The sequence below is a fragment of the Rhinoderma darwinii genome, chromosome 6, assembly GCF_050947455.1.
Source record: "Rhinoderma darwinii isolate aRhiDar2 chromosome 6, aRhiDar2.hap1, whole genome shotgun sequence".
Lineage (NCBI taxonomy): Eukaryota > Metazoa > Chordata > Amphibia > Anura > Rhinodermatidae > Rhinoderma > Rhinoderma darwinii.
In genome coordinates this window covers 140,375,579-140,389,652 of record NC_134692.1, presented here as the reverse complement: position 1 = coordinate 140,389,652, position 14,074 = coordinate 140,375,579, and the positions used below count along the sequence as shown (strand labels likewise).

The 14,074-nt window shown below is 37.0% G+C and overlaps 1 protein-coding gene across 4 annotated transcripts in view; it reads right to left on the bottom strand.

Annotated features, from left to right (window-relative positions):
• RGS11 (regulator of G protein signaling 11) overlaps positions 1–14,074 on the bottom strand; it is a 64,923-nt gene that overhangs the window by 3,335 nt on the left and 47,514 nt on the right. For 3 of the 4 annotated variants that reach the window (XM_075830678.1, XM_075830679.1, XM_075830680.1), the window contains exons 16-18: positions 13,564–13,646; positions 12,004–12,130; positions 712–866 (exon numbers count right to left, since the gene is read on the bottom strand). In XM_075830678.1, the coding sequence (XP_075686793.1) occupies positions 712–866; positions 12,004–12,130; positions 13,564–13,646 (365 nt within the window). The remainder of the gene's footprint in view (positions 1–711; positions 867–12,003; positions 12,131–13,563; positions 13,647–14,074) is intronic. The other variant, XM_075830681.1, reaches the window with a different exon arrangement.

Here is a 14,074-nt window from a genome sequence, read left to right as displayed (position 1 = left end):
GTGTCTTGTTTTAACGGCCATAACACGGACGTATACTACGGTCGTCCTACATTTTCCTTCACCTGGTGCAAATATTCAGCTTGTTGCCCTATCCCGGTCTCTAAATACCCTGGCCAAAATTGAGTGGCTTATTGGCAGTACCAACGGCCCATGCCCCCTAGACACCCCTGGCCATGATACCAGAAAAAGTTAAATAATTCTAATAATATATATATTTGAAGAATCTCCACTGGAATTTTTTTTTCCTTTTTTGAATTATTTTTTCATTTCCCATCTGTTTTTGTTTTTCTAATACCTTGTGCTGTCGTGACTCTAGAGGTTTCTACACCATGTAAAAAATATCAGGAGCAGAAGGGAAACTTATGGGTTCAATTCAACTTAATGTGGAATGACAATGGACCATTGGGCTATAACTAGACTTGTAATGGATCGGGGCGGTTGTCCCGAGACAATGATGAAGACGGTGCAATAATAAGGCGTCAACATCTGTGGGAGTTTTTCTGGGTGACTCATAGGCCGCACTCTCGTAGTCAAAGGCCCAGTCTGAACTGAAATATTGCATCAAAATGATGCACTTTTTTGAAAAAAAAAAAATCAAAAAGTTACATTTTTTTTAGACATTGAATGTAAAACCAGATACTATATAATAAATCGGAAATATTTGCGCCTTATTAAAGCAAAGTCCATTAAGAAAGCGACTTGAGACTGAACCTCTCGGAGCCATTCGTGCTAGGAGATGGGAAGGAGGGAGAGGCTTCCAGGCGAGAGGAGGAGGCACCGTGCAAGGAACAGGACTGGCTTTCTTCAGGACAAGCAGGCAAGAGGTTTCCGGGTAATTTAGCCAGGGGACTGCTCAGCGGGGACAGCTGTACAAACGAAACAGACAAATGACAATGAGAAGGAGGAAATGGAACAAAAGGTGCAGCTGAAATACTGGACAATCAGGCAAGAAACAAACGATGGACTCCGTGACCTGTTAGTGAGTGTCCGCTCTTCAACACCATTTTTTTTTTTTCATCTAAATAGGTTCAAAATCTGCGCGAATTAATTACTAATATAACTTTATAGTGGTCAGAGCTCCTGATATAGAGATTTAAAGTCTCTGCATAGACAAAGTTAAATGATAATGTTCTGGTTGTCTGCAGTCACCACTAGGGGGAGCTTACTGAACTCAATAGAATAGTAGGCAGTAAGCTCCCCCTAGTGGTGGCTACAGACAACCAGAACGTTATCATTTACCTTCATGTTGAGGATTTGGAATTGTATCAGGAAAAAAGGAACTCCGACCGATATAAAGTTATATTAAGAAATGAATCAGTACAAATGTTGAGTGCTTTTTGATGAAAAAAAAAAACCACAAAACAAAATGGTATCCTGCACCCCAAGTGTCAGTGTGTCATTATCCTGTACCCCAAGTGTCAGTGTATCATTATCCTGCACCCCAAGTGTCAGTGTATCATTATCCTGCACCCCAAGTGTCAGTGTATCATTATCCTGTACCCCAAATGTCAGTGTGTCATTATCCTGTACCCCAAGTGTCAGTGTCATTATCCTGTACCCCAAGTGTCAGTGTATCATTATCCTGTACCCCAAGTGTCAGTGTGTCATTATCCTGCACCCCAAGTGTCAGTGTGTCATTATCCTGTACCCCAAGTGTCAGTGTATCATTATCCTGCACCCCAAGTGTCAGTGTATCATTATCCTGCACCCCAAGTGTCAGTGTATCATTATCCTGTACCCCAAGTGTCAGTGTGTCATTATCCTGTACCCCAAGTGTCAGTGTCATTATCCTGTACCCCAAGTGTCAGTGTATCATTATCCTGTACCCCAAGTGTCAGTGTGTCATTATCCTGCACCCCAAGTGTCAGTGTGTCATTATCCTGTACCCCAAGTGTCAGTGTATCATTATCCTGCACCCCAAGTGTCAGTGTATCATTATCCTGTACCCCAAGTGTCAGTGTGTCATTATCCTGCACCCCAAGTGTCAGTGTGTCATTATCCTGTACCCCAAGTGTCAGTGTATCATTATCCTGCACCCCAAGTGTCAGTGTATCATTATCCTGCACCCCAAGTGTCAGTGTATCATTATCCTGTACCCCAAGTGTCAGTGTGTCATTATCCTGTACCCCAAGTGTCAGTGTGTCATTATCCTGTACCCCAAGTGTCAGTGTCATTATCCTGTACCCCAAGTGTCAGTGTATCATTATCCTGTACCCCAAGTGTCAGTGTGTCATTATCCTGCACCCCAAGTGTCAGTGTGTCATTATCCTGTACCCCAAGTGTCAGTGTATCATTATCCTGTACCCCAAGTGTCAGTGTGTCATTATCCTGCACCCCAAGTGTCAGTGTCATTATCCTGCACCCCAAGTGTCAGTGTGTCATTATCCTGCACCCCAAGTGTCAGTGTATCATCTTTATATTCGCACATTCTGTATGTTACACCATGAATCTTCTCTTTTGTTGGTTACTCTGTAATATAAATAGATTCTTTCCCGTCAGATTTCACTTCGCTCCATATACACAAGCAAAAAAAAAAAAAAAAAATGAGACCAGGAAAGGCAACAAAGTAACAAAACCATCCCCTAAATCAATGACCCTTGAATATGGAGACAATGTATCCTTATAATGGACACTACTTTACAGCGGAGATATTCGGTCCTGCACATGTTTAGTACATTGAGTTTTCCTTCGACAACGTGCAATAGAAGGTGAAGCAATGCCGACTGTGTGGTATATTTGGTAGCCCCAACATCTAAGGATTACAAGCCAACTCTTCCCCGCCATAATGATCCACACAAGTTATAAAGTGAATCTCCACCTTTTATCATAATTTTTATTTATTTTTTTGATACAGAGCGCCAAATACCCTGGAAAGAGGGAGTTACATAAAACGATTCTGTCTGCCTGCAGTCTCCACTAGGGGGAGCTAACTGCATATGGTCTTATTATTGAGCTCAACGTATAAATATATTTACAGTAGTGTCCTAAACTCCCCCTAGTGGTGGCTGCAATCAGATTATTTTTTTTTTAAATGTAACTGTCTGTGCAGTGGATTTAGAGCTCTGTATAAAACAAGTAGAGCTCTGATCTATTCAGAAATTAGCATCTAATTGAGTAGAGCTGCAATACCAGATAAAACACATGGACAAGTGTGGCGCCGTTTCTGGAATAAAGCAGCTGTATTTCTCTAACTTTATACAAACACTTTATAATAAAAAAAATAAAATAAAAAAAAACTACCCCTCCCCCCACCACAGTCACCATAGGCCTCTTGCTGCTTTGGATATTTTGTCAGTATGTAATGCATCATTTGTGAATATGGGAACGCAGACTTTGTTGGGAATGGCTAATTTTGCCTTTCAGACAAAAAAAATTGCTCTCTGGGGATTTTACCAGAAACCGAATGAATTTAACACTGAGAGGCCTGGGAAGTTTCATTCGGAGAAGCTAAAAAATGAGGAGGAGCGGAATTTCCTGTCAATGATCCAACGAGAAAATAATCTCTTCTTAAATGTTTAAACAAGTAAATCACATTATCCTTTCATGTAGAACCAGCGCTGCAGACCATTGATGATCATTTCCCAATTCTCCAGTAGGTGGCGACAGGGATTCATAGAATATTACACTGCGATTGGGCAACTCTGTTGTGGTATATTATTGGTAATAGTTTCATTTTAAAGGGGTCGTCTGTTCACATGCCCTATTTAGACATATAGACGTCATATGCTCAGGACCCCCTCTATGTGCCAGAATAGAGAGCCGCTTAATGAGACAACCCCTTTAATGAGCAATGTATAATATGAGTCTATAGAACATCACATCTACTTGTCTATATGAGAGTGATGAAAGATTGCAGAAACCGCAGGGGCGTACCAGGCCGAGACGTATATTTTTAAGGCATTATTTTTGGGTACATATACTGTAGCATTACATTCGGCTGTGGCTGACCGTGACAGGAGAAAGGGAGACCTTTATACGGATTGATGTGCGTCAAGGGTTAAACGGCCGGGACGTGAGTTTTCTGTAATGCCGGTCATTACTGCGGGAATGTGGCGGTCAATCACAGCCACACACTCGTTCTTGATCACGTGGGCACAGTGTTGTGACTGCTCAATAAGTGGTGGCGTACATGTTAGGGGTAAAAGGGGTAGAGGTGGTCTCATATTAAAGGCATTGTCTGTGGTGACAGCTGCCATGTTGATCAGCTGATCGCTACTGGTCTGTTTCCTGAGACCGCCAACAAGCCGCTGATTTTGCAGGGTAAATTTGCGGCAAGCTGCTAATTTTCCCTGCAGCGGCCACTACAGGAAAAATTTAGTATTACTTTCGTCCATTTATATGCAGGGGATCCGTCCTCCATGACGTCCATATGTTCTAAACCCCTAAACCATTAGGACAACCCCTTCACTGCCTGTTTAATAAATAGTTCTGCAACTTTCTAATATGCTTTGTGTTTCAATTCCTTAATGTTTTCAGGATCTCTGCTTGCACTGGGTCTTGGTCCGTTTCAATGCATAAACTAATATTTGCATTCACTAGCAGCAAGCAGTGATCTTCGAAAAGGTAAGGAATTTAAACTAATCATATTAACCATTTAATTTTATCATTTCAGAAATGCACAACTTATAGTTTATTGCTCTGTTTATTCAGGCTTTAGCTGAACACATTAATCAAACCACATAGTCTCAAAGTATTCAGACTTACCACCGACTGCCAGGAGTCATATGTGCGGTCCAACTAAATAGTAATATAATAAATCCAGAAAGGAAATAGTCATGGAGGACAAGTTACTGACAAAGCCACCGAGAAGATGTCGCAGTACAACCCATGCACCTCTCATCTGGAAATCACATCCTTTATTTTATTACTTCCAGATCTCTCAGCCGTGATGAATAATTTACAGATATGACACATTAGCCTAGAGAAAGAGGAGCAGGAGCTACTATAATACTGCCCCCTATATACAGGAATATAACTACTATAATACTGCCCCCTATGTACAAGAATATAACTACTATAATACTGCCCCCTATATACAAGAATATAACTACTATAATACTGCCCCCTATATACAAGAATATAACTACTATAATACTGCCCCCTATATACAAGAATATAACTACTATAATACTGCCCCCTATATACAAGAATATAACTACTATAATACTGCTCCTATATACAAGAATATAACTACTATAATACTGCTCCTATATACAAGAATATAACTACTATAATACTGCCCCCTATATACAAGAATATAACTACTATAATACTGCCCCTATATACAAGAATATAACTACTATAATACTGCTCCTATATACAAGAATATAACTACTATAATACTGCCCCTATATACAAGAATATAACTACTATAATACTGCTCCTATATACAGGAATATAACTACTATAATACTGCCCCCTATATACAAGAATATAACTACTATAATACTGCCCCTATATACAAGAATATAACTACTATAATACTACCCCTATATACAAGAATATAACTACTATAATACTGCCCCCTATATACAAGAATATAACTACTATAATACTGCCCCCTATATACAAGAATATAACTACTATAATACTGCCCCCTATGTACAGGAATATAACTACTATAATACTACCCCTATATACAAGAATATAACTACTATAATACTACCCCTATATACAAGAATATAACTACTATAATACTGCTCCTATATACAAGAATATAACTACTATAATACTGCCCCCTATATACAAGAATATAACTACTATAATACTGCCCCCTATGTACAGGAATATAACTACTATAATACTGCCCCCTATATACAGGAATATAACTACTATAATACTTCCCCCTATGTACAAGAATATAACTACTATAATACTGCCCCCTATGTACAGGAATATAACTACTATAATACTGCCCCCTATATACAGGAATATAACTACTATAATACTGCCCCCTATGTACAAGAATATAACTACTATAATACTGCCCCCTATGTACAAGAATATAACTACTATAATACTGCACCTATATACAAGAATATAACTACTATAATACTGTCCCCTATATACAAGAATATAACTACTATAATACTGCTCCTATATACAAGAATATAACTACTATAATACTGCTCCCTATATACAAGAATATAACTACTATAATACTGCTTCCTATATAAAAGAATATAACTACTATAATACTGCCCCTATATACAAGAATATAACTACTATAATACTGCTCCTTATATACAAGAATATAACTACTATAATACTGCCCCTATATACAAGAATATAACTACTATAATACTGCCCCTATATACAAGAATATAACTACTATAATACTGCTCCTATATACAAGAATATAACTACTATAATACTGCCTCCTATATACAAGAATATAACTACTATAATACTGCCCCTATATACAAGAATATAACTACTATAATACTGCCCGCTATGTACAAGAATATAACTACTATAACACTGCCCCTATATACAAGAATATAACTACTATAATACTGCCCCCTATATACAAGAATATAACTACTATAATACTGCTCCCTATATACAAGAATATAACTACTATAATACTGCCCCCTATATACAAGAATATAACTACTATAATACTGCTCCCTATATACAAGAATATAACTACTATAATACTGCCCCCTATATACAAGAATATAACTACTATAATACTGCTCCCTATATACAAGAATATAACTACTATAATACTGCCCCCTATATACAAGAATATAACTACTATAATACTGCCCCTATATACAAGAATATAACTACTATAATACTGCTGCTATATACAAGAATATAACTACTATAATACTGCTCCTATATACAAGAATATAACTACTATAATACTGCTCCCTATATACAAGAATATAACTACTATAATACTGCCCCTATATGCAAGAACATAACTAGTATAATACTGCTCCTATATACAAGAATATAACTACTATAATACTGCTCCTATATACAAGAATATAACTACTATAATACTGCTCCCTATATACAGGAATATAACTACTATAATACTGCTCCTATATACAAGAATATAACTACTATAATACTGCCCCCTATATACAAGAATATAACTACTATAATACTCCCCCTATATACAAGAATATAACTACTATAATACTGCTCCTATATACAAGAATATAACTACTATAATACTGCTCCCTATATACAGGAATATAACTACTATAATACTGCCCTCTATATACAAGAATATAACTACTATAATACTGCCCCCTATATACAAGAATATAACTACTATAATACTGCCCCCTATATACAAGAATATAACTACTATAATACTGCTCCCTATATACAGGAATATAACTACTATAATACTGCCCTCTATATACAAGAATATAACTACTATAATACTGCTCCTATATACAAGAATATAACTACTATAATACTCCCCCTATATACAAGAATATAACTACTATAATACTGCTCCTATATACAAGAATATAACTACTATAATACTGCTCCCTATATACAAGAATATAACTACTATAATACTGCTCCCTATATACAAGAATATAACTACTATAATACTGCCCCCTATATACAAGAATATAACTACTATAATATTGCTCCCTATATACAAGAATATAACTACTATAACACTGCTCCTATATACAAGAATATAACTACTATAATACTGCCCCCTATATACAAGAATATAACTACTATAATACTGCTCCTATATACAAGAATATAACTACTATAATACTGCTCCTATATACAAGAATATAACTACTATAATACTGCCTCCTATGTACAAGAATATAACTACTATAATACTGCCCCCTATGTACAAGAATATAACTACTATAATACTGCCCCCTATGTACAAGAATATAACTACTATAATACTGCCCCCTATGTACAAGAATATAACTACTATAATACTGCCCCCTATGTACAAGAATATAACTACTATAATACTGCCCCCTATGTACAAGAATATAACTACTATAATACTGCCCCCTATGTACAAGAATATAACTACTATAATACTGCCCCTATATACAAGAATATAACTACTATAATACTGCCCCTATATACAAGAATATAACTACTATAATACTGCCTCCTATATACAAGAATATAACTACTATAATACTGCCCCTATATACAAGGATATAACTACTATAATACTGCCTCCTATGTACAAGAATATAACTACTATAATACTGCCCCCTATGTACAAGAATATAACTACTATAATACTGCCCCCTATGTACAAGAATATAACTACTATAATACTGCCCCCTATATACAAGAATATAACTACTATAATACTGCTCCCTATATACAAGAATATAACTACTATAATACTGCCCCCTATATACAAGAATATAACTACTATAATACTGCTCCTATATACAAGAATATAACTACTATAATACTGCTCCTATATACAAGAATATAACTACTATAATACTGCCCCCTATATACAAGAATATAACTACTATAATACTGCCCCCTATATACAAGAATATAACTACTATAATACTGCCCCCTATATACAAGAATATAACTACTATAATACTGCCCCCTTTGTACAAGAATATAACTACTATAATACTGCTCCCTATATACAAGAATATAACTACTATAATACTGCCCCCTATATACAAGAATATAACTACTATAATACTGCCCCCTATATACAAGAATATAACTACTATAATACTGTCCCCTATATACAAGAATATAACTACTATAATACTGCCCCCTATATACAAGAATATAACTACTATAATACTGCCCCCTATATACAAGAATATAACTACTATAATACTGCCCCCTATATACAAGAATATAACTACTATAATACTGCCCCCTCTATACAAGAATATAACTACTATAATACTGCCCCCTATATACAAGAATATAACTACTATAATACTGCCCCCTATATACAAGAATATAACTACTATAATACTGCCCCTATATACAAGAATATAACTACTATAATACTGCCCCTATATACAAGAATATAACTACTATAATACTGCCCCTATATACAAGAATATAACTACTATAATACTGCCTTCTATATACAAGAATATAACTACTATAATACTGCCTCCTATACACAAGAATATAACTACTATAATACTGCCCCCTATATACAAGAATATAACTACTATATTACTGCTCCTATATACAAGAATATAACTACTATAATACTGCCTCCTATATACAAGAATATAACTACTATAATACTGCCCTTATATACAAGAATATAACTACTATAATACTGCCCCTATATACAAGAATATAACTACTATAATACTGCTCCCTATATACAAGAATATAACTACTATAATACTGCTCCTATATACAAGAATATAACTACTATAATACTGCTCCTATATACAAGAATATAACTACTATAATACTGCTCCTATATACAAGAATATAACTACTATAATACTGCCCCTATATACAAGAATATAACTACTATAATACTGCCCCCTATATACAAGAATATAACTACTATAATACTGCCTCCTATATACAAGAATATAACTACTATAATACTGCCCCCTATATACAAGAATATAACTACTATAATACTGCCCCCTATATACAAGAATATAACTACTATTATACTACCCCTATATACAAGAATATAACTACTATAATACTGCCCCTATATACAGGAATATAACTACTACAATACTGCACCTATATACAAGAATATAACTACTATAATACTGCCCCTTATATACAAGAATATAACTACTATAATACTGCCCCCTATATACAAGAATATAACTACTATAATACTGCCCCTATATACAAGAATATAACTACTATAATACTGCCCCCTATATACAGGAATATAACTACTATAATACTGCCCCTATATACAAGAATATAACTACTATAATACTGCACCTATATACAAGAATATAACTACTATAATACTGCCCCTTATATACAAGAATATAACTACTATAATACTGCCCCCTATATACAAGAATATAACTACTATAATACTGCCCCCTATATACAAGAATATAACTACTATAATACTGCCCCCTATATACAAGAATATAACTACTATAGTACTGCCCCCTATATACAAGAATATAACTACTATAATACTGCCCCTATATACAAGAATATAACTACTATAATACTGCTCCCTATATACAAGAATATAACTACTATAATACTGCCCCCTATATACAAGAATATAACTACTATAATACTGCCCCCTATATACAAGAATATAACTACTATAATACTGCCCCTATATACAAGAATATAACTACTATAATACTGCTCCTATATACAAGAATATAACTACTATAATACTGCCCCTATATACAAGAATATAACTACTATAATACTGCTCCCTATATACAAGAATATAACTACTATAATACTGCCCCCTATATACAAGAATATAACTACTATAATACTGCCCCTATATACAAGAATATAACTACTATAATACTGCCCCCTATATACAAGAATATAACTACTATAATACTGCCCCCTATATACAAGAATATAACTACTATAATACTGCTCCCTATATACAAGAATATAACTACTATAATACTGCCCCCTATATACAAGAATATAACTACTATAATACTGCTCCTATATACAGGAATATAACTACTATAATACTGCTCCTATATACAAGAATATAACTACTATAATACTGCCCCCTATATACAAGAATATAACTACTATAATACTGCTCCCTATATACAGGAATATAACTACTATAATACTGCTCCTATATACAAGAATATAACTACTATAATACTGCCCCTATATACAAGAATATAACTACTATAATACTGCTCCCTATATACAAGAATATAACTACTATAATACTGCCCCCTATATACAAGAATATAACTACTATAATACTGCCCCTATATACAAGAATATAACTACTATAATACTGCCCCCTATATACAAGAATATAACTACTATAATACTGCTCCTATATACAGGAATATAACTACTATAATACTGCTCCTATATACAAGAAACAGTCCATCAGAGGTTTGTGTACATGAGCCACATGATTTCTGGAGCCTGTTTCGTTGCTCCCTCTGCTATCACTATGGTAAGAGGGTGGATTAGAGGGGTAAATACTTTCTGTGACGGAACCTCAATGAAGATTTTGTTTTTTAACTCTAAGTTCCACATTGCAGCCTGGACGGCAGAAAGAGATGGGAACATAAACACTTGGACTATTCTTAGAGCACGTATATATCTGGATGTTCCTATATATATATATATATATATATATATATATATATATATATATATATACCGTGATTAGGAAGTTTCTTCAAAATGAGGAAAATGTATTGCAACCTTTTTTTTATTTTTTCAATCCTTATAAAATAAGTAGCACTTTTGCAAGTAGTTGTGATTAAAAATCACCAAGCGTTTTGTGTATACAGCATTAATGCAAAACTATGTGTCTTCATGGTTACAGCCTACAAGAATGCGCATTAGCAATAAGTAGGGGACAGATTGAAGGGAGTATGACTGCAGGTTCACACGTCACATCGCTTATTTGTAATCTGTAACGCTGGAGATACATAGGCCTGCATATAAGCTGCATACATAAAACGGTAGGAGATTTTTTATTAAAACTTTATGCAAAGTTGCTTCATTTCATCAACTGTATGAGTATAGACACTGTAGTCGGAGACTGAGAGGAAAGAACATTTAAAGGGGACAGACCTTGCTTACCTTCACATATGCAAAGGGAATGTCCAAAAGAGATGACCCCTTTAAATCAGTTTTACAGCCATGGAAAGCGTTTGCCATAATTTAACTGCTATATATTAGAAAATTGTTATGTGAACGAGGCCCTATACATGTAGGATAAAAAAAAGCTCCAAAGTGGGACCATCCTTTAAGCGGGATCCATTAAGACAAAAAGTTTTAGTTCCAGGTAAGACATGACATTCACTGCACCTGCGACACGGCGGCCGGAGAACAGGACTTGCCCTCCCCATCTGACTTTGGCTCTTGATCTCCTGGTGGAAAGAGGAACGCCGGGCTGGGGCTGGAGTGACGCTGCCGTCTCATAAACGGGAATACTCTGCAATAGTAACGGGAGGAAGAAAACACGACCTAAAGATTATGTGAAGAAGTCCCCTGACAGCATCGACTGATCGAATGCAACCTTAAAGGGGTCCTCCAGTCTTATTTAAATAAACCATTTTATAATAAAAAGTTCTGCAACTTTCTTTCCAATTTTTCAAGACGTCTGCTTGCTGTCAGTGGATGTCAACACTCTTATTTACACTCACAACTCTGTCCTGACCTAGTCCTGCCCACAAAACTGGGTTTGTTACAATGTATCAGTACAGGTAAGACAAAGGTGTAGCTAGGGGGTTTAGCATAGGGAGGGGGCAAAACATATTTGAGTGGGCCCCAAGCCAGTGGCCGCCCCCCCCCCCCCCCCCAAGGCATTTTTACAACTGCAGAGGAGCATCCGGCAGGGTCAGGGTTACGTAAACAGTTTAGTTTGCTGTGCTACTCGGTTTCTGTAAAAGTTCCATAGAAGTGAATAGGTGTTATGGAAACAGCGCAGTATAGCGAGCTACACTATAGTGCCCACCCACACAGTATAATGCCCCCATAGTGCCCTCTACACAGAAAAATGCTTCCATAGTGGCCCCCACATAGTATAATGCCCCTATAGCTGCCCCACACACCGTATAATGCCCCAGTGTTTCCCACACAAGATAATGCCCCATAAAGTATAATGCCCCCCCACACAGTGTAATACCCCCATAAAATATAATTCCCCCATAACTGCCCTCATATAGTATGCCCCCACACATCATAATGCCCCCATAGCGCCCGGATACAGAATAATGCCACATAGCTGCCACACACAGTATAATACCCCCATAGATGCCCCCACACAGTATAATGCCCCCATACAGCCTACTAAAAAAATAAAATGATCACCTATCCCCGTCCCCACGGCAAGTGGAGGAGATTCCTCTGCTCCTCCGGTCTGTGCTATGTGTGGCTCGGCGCGATGACGTCACTGCATCGCTCCTGTCTGTGCTGAGCCACTCACGGCCGTCCTTGCACAGTGAATGCTGGAGCAGGGAGGTGACGGCTCCTTGTTCCAGCATTGGATTCAACTGTATCTACGTCCTGAGGACGTAGATACAGTTGAAACCTGGACATAACACCGCGGCCCAGCCCACCCCTGCATCTCAGTGGGCCCAAGGCCACTGCCCCCCAGCCCCCCTGCTAGCTACGCCTCTGAAGTGAGAGCTATAAACCTGGAGTCCAGAACTGGAGACTGATGTGTGTTGTTAAGGTTTGTTTATTTAGGGGGGGGGGGGGGATTGCCTAGACTGATACATTGTAACAAAACTGCAGCTGTGTAAAAGTTATTATACAACATTTCAGCTTTATTACCCAAGATTTGGAAACACTTTTAATGGACAAGTCGAGCCCCCGACTACCCCCCCCCCCCATATAAATTGAATATACTGAAATGTTACATACCCTTTCTTTGTCTCAGGGGGGATAAAGGCTTGACCAAGAAGACTCTTATACATTTCCGACTTCAAGTATCGGGGGTATGAATCCTAGAAGGAAAAATCAATCAATTACATCTCCTCCTGCTCCGCACCAGAGCGGGGGCACTAACCAGACCATGATGGCATATAAACCCGCACCCCTGAATAACAATGAAGATTCCCCCAGGAGCTCCCTGATGCATGAATAAAATGCAACACTGCAGTAAAGACTGACATTTTCCCAGGCGGAGCATTAGGAACGTGGCGCAGAGGATAACGTGACCGTGTGTGACAGTCAGTGACTTAACTTGAAGCTCTTGGACCCCAATGCGAAATCTGTAACAGGGTCCCCCCCCCCACCTACCATGTGTCACTTATAACACTGGTGTCTTCTTATGGGAGATGCCAGGACCTGGGTGCAACTGCCACCTCCGCACCCCCTGCAGCTGATAACAATGCAGATTTGTATGCCATTACGGTAATGCAGAAAGCTAAGC